The sequence below is a fragment of the Myiozetetes cayanensis genome, unplaced genomic scaffold (assembly GCF_022539395.1).
Source record: "Myiozetetes cayanensis isolate MyiCay16 unplaced genomic scaffold, myiCay2020 scf20-37, whole genome shotgun sequence".
NCBI classification, from domain to species: domain Eukaryota; kingdom Metazoa; phylum Chordata; class Aves; order Passeriformes; family Tyrannidae; genus Myiozetetes; species Myiozetetes cayanensis.
In genome coordinates this window covers 6655818-6676680 of record NW_026087412.1, presented here as the reverse complement: position 1 = coordinate 6676680, position 20863 = coordinate 6655818, and the positions used below count along the sequence as shown (strand labels likewise).

At 40.3% G+C, this 20863-nt stretch overlaps 1 protein-coding gene across 3 annotated transcripts in view; it reads left to right on the top strand.

The window, feature by feature from the left end:
* The first annotated feature begins 746 nt into the window (after positions 1-746).
* The window catches only part of TRRAP (transformation/transcription domain associated protein), a 72653-nt gene continuing 52536 nt past the window's right edge, over positions 747-20863 (top strand). Inside the window, exons 1-26 of one of the 3 annotated variants that reach the window (XM_050317394.1) lie at positions 832-886; positions 1119-1193; positions 1746-1896; positions 2244-2293; positions 3288-3398; positions 3931-4035; positions 4659-4742; positions 5450-5506; positions 6111-6236; positions 6560-6637; positions 6858-6946; positions 7556-7652; positions 8010-8148; positions 9008-9086; positions 10113-10347; positions 11094-11421; positions 11537-11634; positions 12242-12436; positions 12990-13181; positions 14591-14756; positions 15955-16211; positions 16745-16945; positions 17820-17998; positions 19019-19218; positions 20254-20471; positions 20599-20796. In XM_050317394.1, the coding sequence (XP_050173351.1) occupies positions 1797-1896; positions 2244-2293; positions 3288-3398; positions 3931-4035; positions 4659-4742; positions 5450-5506; positions 6111-6236; positions 6560-6637; positions 6858-6946; positions 7556-7652; positions 8010-8148; positions 9008-9086; positions 10113-10347; positions 11094-11421; positions 11537-11634; positions 12242-12436; positions 12990-13181; positions 14591-14756; positions 15955-16211; positions 16745-16945; positions 17820-17998; positions 19019-19218; positions 20254-20471; positions 20599-20796 (3582 nt within the window). In that variant the 5' untranslated portion in view covers positions 832-886; positions 1119-1193; positions 1746-1796. Of the gene's footprint in view, positions 887-1118; positions 1194-1745; positions 1897-2243; positions 2294-3287; positions 3399-3930; positions 4036-4658; positions 4743-5449; positions 5507-6110; positions 6237-6559; positions 6638-6857; positions 6947-7555; positions 7653-8009; positions 8149-9007; positions 9087-10112; positions 10348-11093; positions 11422-11536; positions 11635-12241; positions 12437-12989; positions 13182-14590; positions 14757-15954; positions 16212-16744; positions 16946-17819; positions 17999-19018; positions 19219-20253; positions 20472-20598; positions 20797-20863 lie in introns of all 3 variants that reach the window. The other 2 variants (XM_050317395.1, XM_050317393.1) reach the window with 2 other exon arrangements.

The window sequence follows — 20863 nt, the reverse complement described above, 5'->3', positions numbered from 1 at the left end:
CCCGGGCCGCTCCCCCGCGGCAGCGCCCAGCCCGCCTCTCCCGGGGGCAGTTCCTGCGGGATCGTGCTGGCAGCGAGACGGGGCTGCGAAGCCGCCGGGGGGTGTTTAAACAAATAATCAATAAAAATAACCCCAAATGCCTCCCATTTGCGGAGAGCGCGGTGACAGCCCTCAAGGTTCGGAAGGGTTTGTGCTGTGCTTTGGGGCGACACGCACGGGCTCGGTGTTTCTGAGGCCCCGGTGGCGCGGGGACGGCTCGGCTGCGGTTACCGGCACCTGGGCTGCGGTTACCGGTCCCGCGGCGCTCCGGACGGCCCGTGAGGGGCGCGCTGCCGCAGGGAGCCAGAACCAGAGCCCCGCAGTGGGCTGTGGGATTTTAAAATTAATTTATTTTTTATTTTATCTTTAAACTCCTCATTCGAAGCCCTTTGTCAATCCTGGTTGCGGTTTTGTTTCTCCTGGCGGATCAGCCCCCTCTGTTTCGACTCCGGCCCTGCCGCCGCTCTCCCAGGGCCCCGGCGGGCCGGGCCGGGCCGTGCCGGCCGGGGGCACCGGTAGCAGTCGCGTCTGTCCCGGTAACTCTCGCCCGATGTTACCGGGGCCGAGGGGGCGGGCGGGGCTCGCCTCAGGCAGCGCCCGGCTGGGCCGGCCCAAGGCGGGGGTGGCACCGGGGCCGGTGAAGGGATCAGGGGGCACCGCAACGCTCCGCGCTCCCCTCAGCCCCGGGAGAGGCGCGGGAGGCGGCACCGGCGGGAGGCGGCACCCGGAGGAGGCGGCCGGAACTGAGCGCGGGCGCTTCCGTCGCGCCCATGCGCTGCCGGCGGCCTCCGGCAGCAACAAAGGAGGGACCCGGGGCCCGGAGCGAGCCGGGCCCGGGAACCGCGGGGTGAGGAGCGCGGGGGCAGCGCCTCGGCGGAGCCCGGGGTGGAGCGGAGCGGTGTGGGGCGAGGCCGGCGCGGCGCTGCCGGCGGGGCGGGACTGGTGCGCTGCGGGCAGGAGGAAGCGGCCGGAGCGCCGCCGGCTCCGCCGCCGGAGGCCTCGGGCCGAGCGCGGCACCGGCAGCGCTGAGGGGCGGGGGAGGCGCCGGCGCGGCCGCTCACGGGTGCCCCTGTTCGCAGGGCGGAGATGGGGCCGGCGTGATGGCGCCCTGGCCGCGGGGAGGAGCCGGTGCGAGCAGCGCTGCGGCGGGGAAGGTGAGGGGGTCCCGGGGGGAGGCGTTTGGGGACACCCCCAGCCATGGAGGCCGTGAGGAGCTCGGATAGAAACCGCCCAGGGCAGCGGGGAGGCCGCCGGTCTCCCAGGAGGAATGTGGTTTTAGGTTTCTTTCCAAGCGAGAAAGGCAGCTCGTGGACAACTTCGGGCACGGCTGGGAGCGAGTCCCGCGGGGGTGTGTCCGAGGGGCGCTGTAAGTTTGGGGTCCTGGGTGACAGGGTAACAGGTGTGCGGTATCGGGAGCATCGCCGAGCCTGGAGCCTGCTGCTGGGAGAGATGGAACCAGGCAAAACGCCTGGATGTTTGGGCTGCAGTGGGAAGAGCCCATTAACCACTTGTATCTGTTAGTGCATTCCTGTTGCAGAGAGTGCTGTGCATGCTTGGCGTTGTATTTGTCAGCTTAAGTAAACGTGACAGCTGTCGTTTATGGAAAAGGTGGTCCCCTTCCGTAGGTCAGAAAAATGGATGTAGTGATCTGATAGCAGCTGTTAACCAGCCATATAAACTAACCAAACTTCTTTATTCTTTTGTAGGTGTGTTGATCTTGATTTTAGGTAGTGAAAGCTGACCTTTCCTCCTCCAAGATGGCATTTGTTTCAGCACAAGGGCCTACGGTGGTGGACCAAACCACTTTGATGAAAAAATACCTTCAGTTTGTAGCTGCTCTCACAGATGTCAATACACGTAAGAGAGTTTTTTCTTATTGAAAATTACAGTTCTTTGGTAGTTTGTTTCACAAATGTTGCAGTACTGTTCAGGCAGTAGATCGACGTCAAATTCACTTTGAATTTTGTTTGAGTTTTGATTTTTGAAGAAGCAAAGTGATGAGCAATACTTGCATGAGCCAAAGTGAGTGAGTTGAGTGCATGTGTAGTTGTGTGGTGGTTGGTTGAGAGAATGGTGTGCGTTATAATTGGGCGATGATAGCTAAACTGATAAGATCTGATTGCTTCTTTGATCAATGAGCCTGGTGTTTTCTTTCATGCTCTAGTTTTACATTCACATCTTTTTGCTTCAATTTCCATTTTCAGCTGATGAAACCAAATTGAAAATGATGCAAGAAGTCAGTGAGAATTTTGAGGTAAATAAAAAGAAAAAAAAAGCCCAAACAACAACACTCCAACAAAAAACCCCCAACCTTCTGCAGTGGCAGCCTTTCTTGTGCTTAGTGTATGTTGGCTTGATTTCTGACTTTATGTGGTTAAAAGATAAATGTGTCTTGTGACTTATAATTTAAACAGTTACAAGTCACTGATTTTAGGTTTGTATTTAAGAATTAGGCAGATTGTTGAAGGAGTTACACTTGAACTTAGAGAGCTTTCATTCCCTAATCTTTATTCAGTAAACATTTAAATAAAAGTGAAATAAGAGATTTTTCTTCCATTTTTTTAGATGGAAATCTCTGTATTTAAAACTTTTTTTTATTTGGTTCAGTGTGTATTGTGCCCTTGTGAAACAGAGGCCCTTCTGATTGCTCTGGGTAGTTCCAGAGTATAGAAGTGAGAGAGGAGATGTCAGATGCAGAATCCGACACAGAGAGTGGAGATGTCTCCAGTGACGTCTTTTGCGTAGTGATGGACCATCATTTTAGATGAGCAGCAGAGAAAATGTGGGACACAAGTTAACCTTGTGGTAGCAGAAATTATACTGTAGGTGAATACTTAGTTGTTATGTGGCTGTTCTGAAATTCATGTTCAAGTTCTGTCAGCTGCATTATTGATTTGGGTGTAGAACTGAACATGGAGTGATGATTTTGGGGGACAATGTGAGGTTTATACGTGGCAGTGCCAGTTGGGCTGGCTGTTGGTGTGTTGTTCTGAGCTAACAGAGCATGTGACTCTTCTTAACCAGTTTCTGGATGGAAACATTTGATAGATTTGATTCTGGTTTCTTAGAAATTTTTCGTTTGAGGGTGAATTTTTTCCTTCTCTGTTTCTTCATAGACAGTAAAGGAATTAATTTGTGTTGCCTTTTGCTTGCTTCACTGGGAGTGCTCTGTTGTGTCAGCAGAATGTAACTAAATCTAACCTGTGTAATTTCTATCATTTATCTCCCCATTTTTTTCTCTTAATTAGAATGTGACCTCATCCCCTCAATATTCTACGTTCCTGGAACACATCATCCCTCGGTTTCTCACCTTTCTACAGGATGGAGAAGTTCAGTTTCTGCAGGAGAAGCCAGCACAGGTAAACTGTGTGGAGCATCTCTTGTCTTTTTGCAGTGAAGTCCTTATTTAACCTAATGAACTGATTTATGTTAAAAATAGATCTGTCATCTGGAGTGAAATTGAAAAAGCCCAATTTCTAAGTAAGTTGCATATAAACTTGGCAAATCTGGGCTTCTATGAAAAATGAGGAAAAACTAGGTGTGACAGGATTGGCTTTCTGGCAGAAATACTACACATTGTTACATTACAAATTACTGTCTTTACTTAGGGTTGGGAATGAAAGGCAAAAGTTGGATCTTTGTCATTAAATACTTAAAATTGCATTCCTTAAGAAAAGTTTGAAAACTCATTTTTCAACTGTAAATTTGTTAAATTTCCCTTAATTCACAGATGTGTAGGAAGCATTATGTGTTTGAATATAAGCTTTAACCATGCAGAAGTCTTGAGCTGAAAAAGATGTTGCAACCCGTTGTTGGGTGATGGCAAAAAGGCCATCCTTGGTTTTGAGGGCTTTTAAAAAAGTTCTGTCATATCTTTATTTTTTTTCATAGCAACTCCGAAAGCTTGTGCTTGAAATAATTCACAGAATACCAACAAATGAACATCTTCGTCTTCATACCAAAAATATCCTGTCTGTGATGTTTAGATTTCTAGAGGTACTTTTTTTCCCTTTTAAAACTGTTTCAAATTTTCGGAAATATTTTCTGCTACTTTATTCTTCTCCAAAATTTGCTTGGATGTAGCATTTTCAGTAGTTGTGCTACTGGATCAAGAGTGGAAGGGTATTTATTTAGGCTTCACCCATGTCATCTCTTAGCACAAACAGGTTTTCTGCATGTTCTGTTCTGTCCTTTGAAAATTTGGATTTGACTAATGCAGGGAACTGTTCTCATGCTGGACACGATTTCCTGGCAGAGAGCTTATTCTAGAGAACTTGTTTTCTTTCTTGGAATTGAAAACACTGTCATTTGAAGCTTCCAGAAAATAGCCTGCTCTAGGCAGAGGTGTTTAAATAGCCCCACATGGGTCTCTGCCTGAGGGGAACAGGTCTGATGGTACAGAGTGATTGAGACTTCTGGGTTTTGTTCCCATAGGGTTGGATTTAATTTTAGCCACTCTAGGACTGCAAGGTATCAAAGGAAAGGCATCCTGCTCATGCAAATCCTTATTAATGGGGCACTTTGGGTTGTTGAGAAGAGTATAATTTGTAGGGTTTTGAACTACTTACGGAGTAGCTGAAGAATTTAGCACTGGACTCACTGAAGATTCTTTTTTTCAGACAGAGAATGAAGAAAATGTACTGATTTGCTTAAGAATAATTATTGAATTGCACAAACAGTTCCGACCAGCAATCACTCAAGAAGTAGGTCATAAATCTTGTTCTATGGTATAGAACTTACTGCCATGCTCTTCAGAATTGCTGTTTTGTTCCAGTGAGTTGGTTGGTTTGTTTTCCTCTTGTCCTTTTATGTTACCTGAGCTGTTGTGGTAACCATATATTTAATTTTTTTATTTTTACCATTAAGTAATTTTTAAAAGGATTGCATAGTGCTCCCAACCCTTGGAAAAAACCAAACTGGTAAAGTCTAGTTGTCCTTGCTTCAAGTGCTTATGGACAACATGATCAGACTTAGGAACAGAACTCCCATACAAAGGAAGAGAACTGATGCCTTTTTGGCTTGTGAAGGGAAAATCCTGAAAGAGGAATGTTATGATTGTCTTCCCCTTATGTGACTTATCAAAGAGTATTTAAAAGTTGCCTTTTTTCCATAGTCTTTTCCTGGGAAGACATAGTTACTATTTCTAATAACACTGTGTTTGGAACTATGTTGAGACAGTAGGTGGATTGGATTGGATTGGATTGGATTCTTTCCAAGTGAAATTCAAATTGATTTTGACATAACTTAAAGAAATAGGAGGACACTTTCAGATTATTTTCAATTGTCATGAAAAATATACTGTACTGTTGAGTAGACATTTTATGGAATTGTACTGTAAACAAAGAGATTCTAAAAAGGTGTGGGTTTTTTTTTAAATTTATTTATGGTAAACTGACTTTTTCCTTCCTAGATCCATCATTTTTTGGACTTTGTGAAACAGATCTACAAGGAACTTCCAAAAGTAGTGGTAAGCTTTTTATTTCTTAACTTACCCTTGCTGTAGTCAGAAAACTAGTTTTTATTTCCTAATTTTATCTCTTATAGATATTGACACCATTATTTTTGTATCTAGTGATCCAAATTAAATACAGTTTTAGTGACTATATTTATCAAAAATAGGTCTACAAATGGAGATGTTTAGATTTTGTTTTGGAAAACCTTCTGTTTCTAGCACATGATCACCAGCAGGAGAAAACTGAGGCGAACTTCAGTCGGACACTAAAGCTCCAGAGCGTTGGCTATAGTTGTTTCCATGTAGCCAAATGTGTCTTTTTCTGGGGGAAGGGATGGAGGGGGATGTCTGAGCTTCCTCCCTGATACAGAGTAACTGTTTGGATGTTTTTGTGTAGCAAAAGAACCCCAGTGGGTGGGGGTGCTTTTCCACTTCTCTCTGCAGTGGGAGAGGTTGCGGATTGTGTGTCCGGCCCTGACAGACCCCGCAGTTCAAACATCACCTGTGGAGAGGAAAAAACCGCTCCGGGGAAAAATCTTCTGGAGGAGTTCTAAGGGGATAAAAGGCCTTTTGACTATTAGTGGCATTATTATCTTTTTCTTCTGCTCTTTGCTTGTAGAATCGGTATTTTGAGAACCCTCAGGTGATTCCAGAGAACACTGTCCCTACCCCTGAGATGGTGGGAATGATCACAACCATCGTGGTGAAAGTAAACCCTGAGCGAGAGGACAGTGAGACCAGAACAGTGAGTATTCTACCTGCTCCTTACTGTGAGACTGTGTCACAATACCACAAATCAGAAGGCCAAGTAAACATAATAGACTCTTTTTTTGTTTTCTCTTATCAAAATTTATCTTTAGAAGTTGATTGAAACTTTTCAGGTATGTCCTATGCAGCTCCAATTACAGAATTTTCATTTAATATAATGCCAAATGGTTTTGTGCTTTTTAATTGCTAGTATTGCCAAATATAATGCTATTAAATGAGCAGGTTTTTTAAAACTGGATTTTAAATACTTTTTTGAGTTAATAATTAAGCTGTTTATAAAGCATCTATTCTTTCTTTCAGCATTCAATAATTCCCAGAGGATCTTTATCGCTGAAGGTCTTGGCTGAGCTACCTATTATTGTTGTTCTCATGTATCAGGTTAGTTTACTGCCTGTTTTGCATGTAAATATTTCCCATTTCTGAATGGCTTGTGTAACTTCTGCTGGCTCACAAAAATTAATGTAATGTATTTTTGAGATTAAAATATTGTCTAAAAATAAACTGCTGAGATGTCTTAATTTTTTCTGATTAGTTCTCAAATAAGTTGACTGCAAGTGTGACTTGAAAATTTCTCTAATAATACTTTATTTTTTTTAAGCTCTACAAGCTGAACATTCATAATGTAGTAGCTGAATTTGTGCCCTTGATTATGAACACTATTATAATACAAGTTTCTGCTCAAGCAAGGTAAGAGAATTTTAAAAGTGTTTTGATGATATTTGGGATAAACTATTTAAACCTGCCATTCAGTAGGATCTAAAATATTGGTTGTTTTGTATTTTGTGATTTTTGCTTATGGTCCTGCTGCTTTTAATCTCAAAAGCAGCAACAGTTATTTGACTAAAAATAGTCAAAGTCCTTTAGATGAAGTAATTAGCAAATCTGAATATTTCCCTTATATGCCTCTGATAAAATCCATGGTGTGAATAAGTGGTTGAAGCCTGAGAGAGTCAGACAAGTCTGTGGGAGGGAGTATTGCTTGGAGAAAAAAAATTGCTCCAATTAGGGAAAAGGAGCCAAATATTTGATGCTTTGTATTGGCTTGGCTTTCTTAGGAAGCTGAAAATTGTGTGGCTACCCCAGGGCTGGGCATTTCTGCTTGGAGCACAAGGTGCTGCTGGGAGTTTGAATGGCAGAGGCCTTGTTGAAAATGGGCTCTCCCATGGTGATTTTATTCCCTTATGAAGCAAGAGCTTCACTAGAAGATGATGTAATTTGAAACTTTGGGGGGATTTGTTGAGTGAAAGTATTAAAGAGGAGGAACAAAACCGTAACCACCGTTCAATTTACTTTCAGACAACATAAACTTTACAACAAGGAATTGTATGCTGATTTTATCGCTGCTCAGATTAAAACACTGTCTTTTCTGGCTTACATCATCAGAATTTACCAGGTAGGATGCATTTTTATTACTTTGTTACTTAATGCAACAGATTTCTAGTTGCTTTATGGCAGGCAAGTGACCAGCATGGCCACAGTGCATCAGGGACTGGAGAGAGGAGCATTTGTGTAGCAAATTAGAAGGTAGAGCTGTACTTGGTTATCCTTTCAGAAGCATCCTCATGTGAATGCAAAGTAAAAATGTTCCATTCCCCCTCCCTGGGTATTTATTTAATGACTATTATATTTTAGTCTTAGAAGCAGACTTTTCAAAGAGCAACAAATGCATTTTAATTGAATGTTATTTTGCAAACGGAAAGCAAGAACACAGCATCATAATAGTTGTACTCATGTTATTTTGTTGTTGTAGGAATTAGTGGCTAAATACTCTCAGCAAATGGTCAAAGGAATGTTGCAGTTGCTCTCCAACTGTCCAGCTGAAACAGCACATCTCAGGAAGGAGCTTCTGATTGCTGCCAAGCACATCCTGACAACAGACCTGAGGAGCCGTATGTCAAACTTTTTATATAAAATGTGCCTGTAAACTGGAAAGATTTCAGCTATTTCTGTGTATTTAGGAGGCATATTGCTTATTTTTTGGGGGCTGTGTTATACTTCTGACTATTTTGGGTGTAGGTGTGATTTTTATTCTGCATTTTTTCTTTTATCTTAAAAATAAAATAATCTGAATGAAGTGGCAGACTGACCAACTGGCTTCTCTAGCTTTCCATGTAATTACCATGTGATAGTGCAAATTTGTGATGGTTTGTAGTTGTGCCTACAATTGTATGGATATTTCATAATGCTGATTGTTAACCTGAATGGAAGTAGTTCTGCCAAAAGCTCATACTCTATGTTTACTCATAATATTTGTCACTAGCAGAGGAAAGCCATTTTTGGTCTGCCTCAAGTAACTAGATTTGGTGGATATGTCCTATTTTGACAGAATTGCACAATGGGAGATGAGTGTACTTAGTTTACTGCGTGATCTCCTTTCTTTTCCTTCTGCTAACAGCAGTTCTGGGGCAGTGTGATGTCTCAAATCTTGTTAGATTGCCAAAAGAAAAAGCTAAGCTTGTTTCCTAGTTCTGGAGTTTAGAATTGAGGTCACATGGAAAGCTGTTCCTTTGCTATTTTTCTAAAGAAATTAGCTTGTTTGTTCTACTTTTTTCAGCCTCTCCTTAATAACTTCTGAACTGAGCCTTTTGTAAGCTTCAGGAATTAAATTTGTAATAAAACCACTTTCTGACTTAGGTTTGAATACCTAGGTTGAGTGGTTTAATGCTTACCTATCTTAATGTTGATTCTTTCCTTTGCCAATCATTATGTGTAGCATTCTCAGTTTTCTCTCTGTTTTTTCAATTACAGAATTTATTCCATGCATGGACAAGCTGTTTGATGAATCTATACTTATTGGCTCTGGGTACACTGCCCGAGAGACACTAAGGTAGGCCAGAGCTTAGAAAAGCTCTTTTAAGTGCCTGGCAGGGCTGGGTACTTTTGAAGTTATTAATATTTACAGGAATGCCTGTATAGGGTCCTAAATCTTTGCTTCAAAGAACTAATTTTATTAGATTGTTTTATTGGCAGGGCTTGTGCTGCTGTAAAGAGAGGCTGTTGTTTAATTCTTTAGCATGATAGGGTGAGTGTAGGGCAAAATGAGATAAATGGGTGAATAAAAATGATTTCATTTTATTAAGTGGCAGAGCAGAACCAAAACAGTGGTCACAGTGAAATCAACTCAATATCTGCCCAATATTTCATGAAACGCCCTAAGTCTTTTGTCCAGTGTAAAATCTGAATGAGAAATAAACTGTTTTATCAACGAGTACCTTAAAACTTACTCATTTGCAATTGAAACAGTAAATGGGGACAATATTTGCTTTCTGCGTCTTCAATAGCCTAGATTTTCAGTGAGCTTGCTGACCATAATAAAGTACAGGGACTAGGAGAATTATTTCCTCTTGCTTAAGTATCAAGTGTACCTAATTGACAGCGTTTCAGATTTTGAAGTATTCACTGTCCTAGATGCTTAACCTGGTAGTTAAAACCCAATGATTTTTAAAATGTAACAGTTTTCATAACGGCTTTGGGAATAATGAATCAGCAATGATTAATTGTGAAACAGCTCATCAACAGTGCTCAGAACGTGATTTAAAATGTGCTAATCTGCTCTGAACTGTGGTAGATGAAAAAATGTACTGGGATGTTCTGCAGGGGGAAACAAAAAAGATCAGAGAGGTAACACCAGCATTGTGGGACAGATTGCTACATCTTGGGGTAGATTGTACAGGTTATAATTCTCTTGTGTAACCAAAAAAGCCTTGTGAATTCCATGTTTGCTTGTAAAAATAGAAAATTCACATTTAGAAATTTGGAAATAGCCCCAGGCAGGAACTATTTGTTAAGTCCAATTAACAACAATTTTAACTGTACTCAATGTGCTTTCTTCCCTCTTTGTTTTTCCTGGCAGGCCCCTGGCATACAGCACCCTGGCAGACCTGGTGCACCACGTCCGCCAGCATCTGCCACTCAACGACCTCTCTCTGGCTGTCCAGTTGTTTGCCAAGAACATCGATGATGAGTCCTTGCCCAGCAGTATCCAGACCATGTCTTGCAAGCTTCTCCTGAATTTGGTAGACTGTATCAGGTCTAAAAGTGAACAGGAAAATGGAAATGGTAGAGATATTCTTATGAGAATGCTGGAGGTATTGATTTGTTTAAAGCGTTTCATAACATGTTGAATATCCTATTTTACAGTATGTTGTCAATCACATTTTAACTTCTCCTTTCTTCAGAAATGAGAATGGGTAGGAACAGCCTGTGGACTGTATTTCACTTTAGTGCTTCAGAGAAGGGCTTTTTAAAATGCTGTGCAGCTCAGATAACATGTTAAGTGTAGTGGAGATGCTTTGTGAAATCAGCTTCATCCGGTGACTTGTTTCAAAGAATGTCTGTTTTGTGGTAGCTTAACTGATGGGAGTTTTTAATTATTATTTTATTTTAAATTGTAGTTGTAACCTTTTTTAATACCTTCTGGTTATGTGTGTGTTCTTTTTGGTGTGGGTTTTTTTTTTTAAACCTGAAAGAGGATTTTCTCGTAGGTCCTTGGTATAGCACAACACAATCTGTAAAATCTGAAATATCTTCACTTTGAAGACCTACTGATCCTTTTTAAGGATCTTTAAGTGGAGGATTTTTGGAGGGCTTTTTTTGTTTGTTTTTTTGTTTAAATGGGAAATACACCAATTGTTTAAACTAAGCAAACTACTTTGATGATAGGCTTAAAAATGTTTGCTACACCTGAATGACTTCAGAAATAGTTGAGTTTCATTGGTCTCGATATGCTGACTCGCAGTATTAGTATTTTTAAATTTAGAATGATTTTTGAGGAATAAACATTTTCTTTCCCCCTCCTCACTCTTTCATTTACCTTTTCCTCTTTGTGCCTTAGGTGTTTGTTCTCAAGTTCCACACCATAGCACGGTACCAGCTCTCTGTCATTTTTAAGAAGTGCAAGCCCCAGTCTGAGCTCGGGGCTGCTGAAGCCGTGTTACCCGGGGTCCCAACAGCAGCAAATGCAGCCCCTGTTCCTGTTCCATCTCCTGCCCCAGCCACTCCAGTGGCCCCTGCACCAGTACCTGTGTTTGAAAAACAAGGGGAGAAGGAAAAAGAAGATAAACAGACATTCCAGGTCACGGATTGCAGGAGCCTGGTGAAAACCTTGGTCTGTGGCGTCAAGACGATCACGTGGGGCATCACGTCATGCAAAGCTCCTGGGGGTAAAGCTGCCTAATATTTAATTGCATTTATCTCTCATAATTCTGCAATTAAAACTCTCTAGCATGAAAGCAAATAAAGTACTAATGGTTAACTACTACCTTATTCTTCTTTCAGAAGCACAGTTCATTCCCAATAAACAGTTGCAACCTAAGGAGACACAAATCTATATAAAACTGGTAAAATATGCAATGCAAGCTTTAGATATTTATCAGGTATGTAACCTGCCTACATCACACTTTGATTTATACAGTTGCTTTATGTTAGATCTTTTATTAAGGATTTACTTGTCAGCTGAAAGACAAATTTCACATGTTGTATATTTTCAGCAAGTCTTTTCTTAGTACCTCTGAATTTCAAAGCACCACTTGCAAGGACCAGATTGTTTTCTTAACAGCCATTATTGTCTGTGTTTATGCAGGCAAGTCAGACTAAAAATAATTCATGTAGTGGATTAAATCTTTTCTTGAAAGAGATAGTTTAGCTATCACATCTGTGTTAATCTTCTGTAGTTACACACAGTCCTGATGAAATGTAAATGTGTGTGATTGGGTATTAATTAGCTTTACAAATGCACTGATATCTCCTGCTCTCATCTTTTTCCACTCCTAACTTCACAGTTTTAAAATCTGTGCTGAAAAAGCTCTATTTTAATCTTTTTGTCGTGGTTGGCTCTTGTGCCCAGCTTCTAATCAAATGGGGCTTGCATGTGAAACCTATTAAATCTAAGGGTTTTTGCCAAAGGTATTTTAAGAATAATGGGGGGGGAAGTTATTCAAATTCTGTAACTGGTGTGTGTGTTTTCTCAATTGCTGTATTTAGGTTCAAATAGCAGGAAATGGACAGACATATGTTCGAGTGGCAAACTGTCAGACAGTCAGGATGAAAGAGGAAAAGGAAGTTCTGGAGCATTTTGCTGGTGTGTTCACAATGATGAACCCTTTAACTTTCAAAGAAATCTTTCAAACTACTGTTCCTTACATGGTGGAGAGAATCTCCAAAAACTATGCTCTTCAGGTATGTTTTTGTTTACTTTTTCCAATTGATAATAAAGAGCATGTAGGAAATAGCTTATGCCTTGAGATACATATGACTGAAGTGGAATTATAACAAATAAGGTTGAAATTGGCATGTGGGACTGGAAGCAGTCTATAGAAAAAATAGTCTATGAAAATAATGTGAAGAGGGATTTTCAAAAAACCTTTCCAGACTAAGTGATGCAGTCCAAACATGGGCACTTCAGTTTAGAAGACATGAATGGAGTTTATTCTTGAACAGTATTGAATCCTGTGGAGTTGTTGTTTTGTTCAGGTCGTTGTGTTAATGTTCTACTGTTTTACAGAATGCAAATCCTATAATATGCATTTAAAATTAAACTTTAAACTTGAACATTAAGTTACATATATGGTTGTTTTCCACTGAGGACACCCTGAATCACTTTGGTAGCAGTGGAGATGGGGAAAGAAATTAGTCTTAGGGTTTGGCTTTGTATTTTTTAATGGATAGTGCTTTTATCCTTTTGTTATTTTTATTACAGCAATAATAACTTCTTTGTGGTTTCCTTTCCTAGATTGTTGCCAATTCCTTCTTGGCAAACCCTACTACCTCTGCCCTCTTTGCAACCATTTTGGTGGAGTATCTCCTGGATCGGCTGCCAGAAATGGGCTCGAACGTGGAACTCTCCAATCTGTATCTCAAGCTGTTCAAGTTAGTCTTTGGCTCTGTTTCACTGTTTGCAGCTGAAAATGAGCAAATGCTGAAGGTAAAGGTCATTTGTGTTAAAAACAAGTCTGTTTTTTTAAAAACAAGGCTCTTAAAAGTTTTGCTCTGCCTAGCATTTGAGAGTCCTTTAATACTTGAGGCACTATTTGTGATACATCTCCATTTCTTTCCAAATACCAAGTAAGAGATGGTTTCTGTGAATGTTTGCTTTGTATTTGAAACTATGAAGTGATGTCCTAATTCTGAGTATAAATGGCTGACCCATGACTGTGTTCTGTGATTGCCATAAAGCCACGGAACTTCATGGTCAGAAGGTGCCCATCTCGCATATTTTTCGCCTTTGTTTCCATTTTAACATAAGAGTTTTTTGCTTGGATTGAAATCACTTTTTTGTGTTGGTGAATGTTTTTTGCTCCTGTCATATTCAATGACATTTACCTCTTGAGTTAGATATTTCTATGCCCTTGAAAAATCTGGGTTTAAGGAATGCTGCTTTTTTCCATTTACAACATATTGTCTGTGTATTCCAAGGATCTATTTATGTTGATGAGATCATCTCATTATTCAGTGAATTTAGAAATGCTAAGCTTGAACCAAGAGTGTACACTTCTCATAAAAGCAACAGCTGCCTATACTTAGAAAGGATATTTAAGATTTTAATGGACCACTGATCGTTCTCCCATCATTTAATTTCTCTTCCTTCTACCTTATACCAAACAAAATTTCTGATACAGGCAACTGTGTAGAACAGAGTGGGGGCCACCAATTTTCCAGGTTCTTTGAAAGCTAACAGCAATATGAAGCAATATTCATTAGCAATATGAAGCAGTATTCATATGATCTTGCTTAAGTTCTTGTAGTTTGTTGTCAGAATCAAGGTCATTTGGACTTTATAAGCTGGAGATGAAATTTAAAGAGTGCAATTTACTACCTTCACAGTTTCATGCTTCTGTTACTTTTTTTGTTTCTGCAGGATTGATGACAGGGGCCTTGGGTAGACAATTTAATTGAATGATGGAGGCCATTTGCATAGCAATGTGGAGAGCTTTTTAGATGTTAATAAAATCCAGAATTGTGGTACTGTTTGTCCCTGATCTGTGAGAATACTTGTATTTATCAACTCTCTTTAATGATTCCTGCAAACTGTTACTGTCCTCTGCTCCAGAAAGGCCACCAGTTCCATAACTTTTTTTTTTTAATTTGAAAGAATTTGCTTTCAAAATGAAATTAAGAACTAGTGATGAAGTTAAATCAGGAGTAAATTGACATTGTCAAGTGTCTTCTCTTGTCATTCTGACGCCTCTGATTTTTGGCTCCACATCCCCAGGTTCTGTAGAGCAAATATTTTTCACTGTGTCAGATTTGCAGAATCTCATGCTGAACTCTTGTACAGTACGATGATGATAAAATGGGTATTTTATTAATCTTCAAGCTTTGTTTTCTTCATAGCCACATTTGCACAAGATTGTGAACAGCTCTATGGAACTTGCACAGACTGCCAAAGAGCCCTATAACTATTTCCTGCTGCTCAGAGCACTGTTCAGATCTATTGGAGGAGGCAGTCATGATCTGTTATACCAAGAGTTCTTGCCGCTGTTACCAAACTTACTGCAAGGTAGAACAACACCTTCTTTCCCCACCCCACCTGCTGATTTCTTTTCATGTAAATAGTAGTAATAAAGTTATGTTCTGTAATTAACCCCCCCCCAAAATTAAAGCCCTAATACTGATAAGTAACTTCTGATTTTGAGCTTAGCAGTTGATTAAATATCTTGAACGTGGCTATCAGCTGCTTCAGGCTCCATAGTTTTGGCTGCTTCACAATTTCTGCTGCTTGTTTTTCTGCTTTTCATTGTGGGGCTGGTGGGGTTTTCTTGTTTTGTTTCTTTTGGGTTTTTTGCTATGGGTAACTTTGTTGGCATAAAGCATTGAGGGACAAGTGAGTAGGAGAAGCAACATTGCCAGGCCATCACTGTTTTTTTGGGAAGAGCATTGCAGCAAAGCTCTGGTGGTTCTGCAGTTGAGGGCATGTGTGTGCACCTGCAAGGGCATTATAAATAGAAATGCAAGTAGTACCAGTCTGCAGAAAGAAGTGGAAATAACAATCAATTTGATTAATTGAGCATTTGTGCTTGCAAGGACTGTGTTCCAGAGATATTGAGGATGAACAAGGAAATGTGGAGAACTACTTAAACCTAAGGACAAGCTAATTGGAACTATTCCAGGACTGTAACTGGTTCTCATCTACAGCTGTAGGGACAGTTTTCATTGTGGTTAGGAAGTATGTCTGTTAACAATGAATCATTATGTAGAACATGGCAGTGTAGAAGAGGTTGCTTGGTTTATGGGAATATGTGGAATCTTCATGGGGACAAAAATAACTTGGGGAATATGCTTAGTCTGTATGGGACAGTGAATGTACTTGAACTCATTAAGTGTTTCTTTTCAGGACTCCCAATGTTTTAAAAACAATTTGTTCTGTGTGGGATTTTTTTGTTGTTACAAGGCTGAGGATTGAGTCCAATTATCTTTTCTTTTTTTTCATCTGCTGTATTCAAATGCTGCTTTATTGAATCTAATATCAAACTTTGCAATATGCATAGATACTCTTCCCTTCTGTATGCATGTCCCTAAAAAAACATTCTCTGCATGAAATCCTTAGATCTAAGTTAGAATTATGGATGGTATTATATTTTGTAAATCCATTACTTACAGAGCTGTAAACTCTGCAGATTTTAGGAAATAGCAACTTGTAACAATAAGCTGGGTGCTGTCTTTTTCCTTTGAGAGTGTAACTTATCCATGATTTGCAGGACTTAATATGTTACAAAGTGGGCTTCATAAACAGCACATGAAGGACTTGTTTGTAGAGCTCTGCCTCACTGTGCCTGTTCGTCTGAGCTCACTGCTGCCCTACCTGCCAATGCTGATGGACCCCTTGGTGTCAGCTCTCAATGGATCCCAGACCCTGGTCAGCCAAGGCTTAAGAACTCTGGAACTCTGTGTGGATAACTTGCAGCCTGACTTTCTGTATGATCATATTCAGCCAGTTCGAGCTGAGCTAATGCAGGTAAACGTGTTGTTTCCTGTTGGACCACAAGAGGTCATTGATTTGCTAAATATTGTTCGAGATTTGTGTGAAGCTTTGGTTATAAAAACTTGAAAAATCTACCATGAGAACCATACCAGTCAGATGTGTGTGTAACAGGACAGTTGGTGTTGTGCTGTTAAGCTGAAAACTCTGAAAATTAGAAGTGAATGAATTGTTCCTTCTATATATACTTTGTTAAAGGGGTAACATTAAGATGTGGGACTCAGTAGCAATAATATTGCTATGTTTAATGAGCAGTGATTAATGAGAAAATGATTAGAATTGGATAATTAAAAAACAAAACAAAAAAAAAAATCAAGAAAAGCCAACATGTCACTGAGTCCTATATATGCAATGAAGGTGATGTGGCTAAAATTCAGCACAATGTTTTAAATGTGGCTATTTCCCCTAATGCAGTGCTTGCACATACTTTATCCTTGAAATACTTGTTTATGTTAAACTTGAAAAACGTTGAGGTGAGATGCTCAGCCCCTGTGCCGTTTGAAATGCAGGCTCTGTGGCGCACTCTGCGCAACCCTGCGGACAGCATTTCCCACGTGGCCTATCGTGTGCTCGGCAAGTTCGGGGGAAGTAACAGGAAGATGTTAAAGGAGTCCCAGAAACTGCAATATGTGGTCACGGAAATCCAAGGCCCCAGTATTACGATTGAATTTTCAGACTGCAAAGCATCCATTCAGCTCCCAATGGAAAAGGTAAGGGCTTAAAGTTACTTTCAGTGCTGAGAAACCAACTTTAAAAGTAGCTGTAATAAAGGAAAATTTACTAAGTTTGTTTGCCTGTAAGACCTCCATAAACTACGTGGTGTGTCTGCCAGTTCTTTCTTTGCTTCCCATATAAACTGTGTCACATGTCACCCCTAAAATAATCGATTTAGACTTGCTGTTCTGCTCTTACAAAGTGATAGAATGGGGAGCTAAAGTGGCACAAGTAAATGGTTTCACACAATCACAGACTGGGTAAGGTTGGAACTTTCAGTGTGTTGCTTAGATGAGGAGCAGGAATATATATATATAAAAAACATAGACATTTCCTAAAGAGATATACCCCCTTTTTTTTAGTCCTCTTCATATCTTAAGAAATTGATTTGAATTATTCGCAGATGTATTAAATCTTCTTGCAAAAGAAGAGTACTATTTCCATTAAGTAAGCCGTGTTTAGAAGTTGCTTACAGGGACATTTCATCATGCATGGAAAATACAAATTACTCTGTTGTAAGACAGAGTACTTTTGGTACATTTACATGTGGATATAAATGCATTGTATACATAGAGTACATTGGGATTAGGAACAGCAATTACTGCTGCAAGGAAAGTGAAGAAAATGCCTTTTGAGGGAGAGGAGAAAGAGAACGAAGGTTTGCCTCACAACTTGAAATGTTTTCTGACTGTGGAAAAAAATGTATCTGCCGTGAAACTTAGCATGTATAGACACTCTGTGCATTTCTTAACTCCAAATTGTACCTACTTTAAAAACTACTTTTAATATACATTAATGACCCCGTTCCCTTGGTGAATTGTAAATGCTAAGAGCACAAGTGTTTGGTTGCTCTCTCTTTTCCCACCCCAGGCAATCGAGACTGCCCTGGACTGTTTGAAGAGCGCCAACACGGAGCCCTATTACCGCAGGCAGGCCTGGGAGGTCATCAAGTGCTTCCTGGTGGCGATGATGAGCCTGGATGACAATAAACATGCATTATACCAGCTCCTTGCACATCCCAAGTATGACAGTTCTTTAAACCTAAATGTGTATGTAAAATTTATAGTGTCTATAGAACAACCCCGTTTAGAGGCAATGATTGGTCTGTGCAGTTCATGGGATTTTTAACTACTGGTAAAAAGGAATTTTGTTAGCATAGTATTTAATGCCAATGACTTGTGTTAATGTTTCATAGTTTAGTTTTAGTTTTCTTAGTTCAATGTATAATCTATTACCTGTGATCAGACTTCTTTTTAAAATTAATTTTAGTTTCATATATTTAAATATTTGGAATAGTCTGATACACAATTGTATTTTAAAGATTAATTTAGAGTGGGATATTTTGTATGTACATCTAACCTTTTACTAGAGTGAAACAAAATTCAGTTTCATTTAACCACTAAACTATAGCATAGTCACACACATAAACTCCCTTTGTCTTGGTGTGGGAGGTTTTTATTGAATTCTCTTTTACATCTTTTACAATTTTAGTCATTGATACTTAATGAGTGTGTTGTTTTTAGACAGCTTGAACATCTTTGCCCAAAAAGTGTGTGCTGACTTCAACTCTTGAAGCACAGTAAATGTAGCTAAAGAGCATAATAGCTTTCACAGTTTGGGCTTGTTAGATTTGACATAAATATAGCTTTGCAATGAATAGGTTTTGTTGGGCAGTGATTTGATAAATACTGTTTCAATCATTCAAGATTAAAATCAAATGTCATTTTAAAAACGGGGAAAATGTCAAAATATTGAAAATGACATTCTGTAATTGAGTTGCAGTGTGATGCCTGTATACCTATTAGTTGTATATATGTGGCTTCTTCTAAAGCACTGCCTTTAAATGTTCCTGCTGAAATTGAGCTATCCATCATGTTTGAGACCAGTGGCTGACAAAATTAATCTGGACCAACTGAACTGGCCTAGCTCTGTCAAAATGAGGGGAAAACAGGAGGTGGAGAAGGAGTTAGATATCAAGAGCAAACCTTAAATCAAGTACTTGCCCATGGTTGTGAATGAGCTGCCAGTGCTGCAGTTTAGGATGATAATGAAGTTCTGCTGTCTTTCAGCTTCACTGAGAAGTCCATACCCAGCGTGATCATTTCCCACCGATACAAAGCCCAGGACACTCCGGCCCGGAAAACCTTCGAGCAGGCGCTGACAGGAGCGTTCATGTCTGCGGTCATCAAGGACCTGAGGCCCAGTGCCCTGCCCTTCGTGGCCAGTTTGATCCGCCACTACACCATGGTGGCAGTGGCTCAGCAGTGTGGTGAGTGAAGGGGACACACATCCTGTGGCCTCTCCTGAGAGGGGTGGAGAAGTTTGTGTTTTTGCTCACAGTAATTTGTTTAAGGAACCCCTGATGTTACAGTTACCTCTGTGCAGCTGTGTTGGGTTATTTTGCTGGTGGATGAATTGTATCTAAACTCTTTTGAGTGGTGAAAATTAAGCAGGTTTTAGAAAACAATCAATCACCTAATAATACTCTCAAAATGCTGCAGCCAGTGAAATAATTGCAGCTTGGAACAGTTTATAGTTTTTAGGACAAGAGGGCTCAATCTTTGACTGCGCCAGGGGAGGTTTAGGTTGGACGTTAGGAAGATGTTCTTTACAGAGAGAGTGGACATTGGAATGGGCTGCCCAGGGTGGTGGTGGAGTCACCATCCCTGGAGGAGTTTAAGAAGAGACTGGATGTGGCATCAGTGCCATGATCTAGTAGACAAGGTGCTGTTGGGTCAGAGGTTGGACTCGATGATCTCAGAGGTCTTTTCCAACCTTGCTGATTCCATGATACTTCCAGAGCATTTGTGTAACTTGATGCTCACAGTAATTTTTGTGGATGATCTTTAAGTGGGTTATTTCCTCTCATGCTTTTGAAGGACCATTAGAGGAACTAACTGAACATCAGAGCACTGCAGTGTCTTGTATTTATGAAGAAAACTTTTTGTTTGGATTTGGGCTGTATGACAAGTCATTGGGGAAAAGACATACTATAGGCATATCACTCTCCATTGTCAAATTAATGTAACTTGAATTTTTATGATTCTTCATTTTAATTAAATCTTGCAGGGCACAGTCTAGTGCATAGAAGAAAATATTCAAGTAGATGTAATCTTTTTTTCTTCTAAAAGTGAAGAATGCTTTACAATTCATTTATATGCAAATAGGCACAGGGCTTACTGGTTCTGCCATCAGCTAGTCTGAGGAGTAGTAAAATTTAATTAAAAGACTATTCATATTGAAATATCCATTGTTTTATCTTTATTTCCCCCCTCTCTCTTTTCTTCCCCTTTACAAATTGCAGGTCCTTTCTTGCTGCAGTGCTATCAGGTGGGAAGCCAGCCTAGCACAGCCATGTTTCACAGTGAAGAAAACGGGTCAAAAGGCATGGATCCCTTGGTGCTTATTGATGCCATAGCAATCTGCATGGCTTATGAGGAGAAGGAGCTCTGCAAAATAGGGGAGGTGGCTCTAGCAGTGATATTTGATGTTGCGAGCATCATCTTGGGTTCAAAAGAAAGGGTAAGGTTTTTTTTTTTAAAAGTGCATTTAAATGGTCTCGTTTCGGTCGATACAATTTTGCCTCTAAAATTTTGGAGGCTACCAGTGTGCTGAAAAAAGGCAAACTGACCCATTTCTTTGTTTCCAGGCTTGTCAGCTTCCCTTGTTTTCGTACATAGTGGAACGTTTATGTGCTTGCTGTTACGAACAAGCCTGGTATGCTAAACTGGGAGGTGTTGTGTCAATTAAATTCCTTATGGAACGGCTGCCACTGATCTGGGTTCTCCAGAACCAGCAAACTTTCCTGAAGGCCCTTCTCTTTGTTATGATGGATTTGACTGGAGAGGTAAGTAATGAATGAATTCTATCAAATTGCATGGGGAAAACGTCTGTTCTTCAATTCACACAGACTG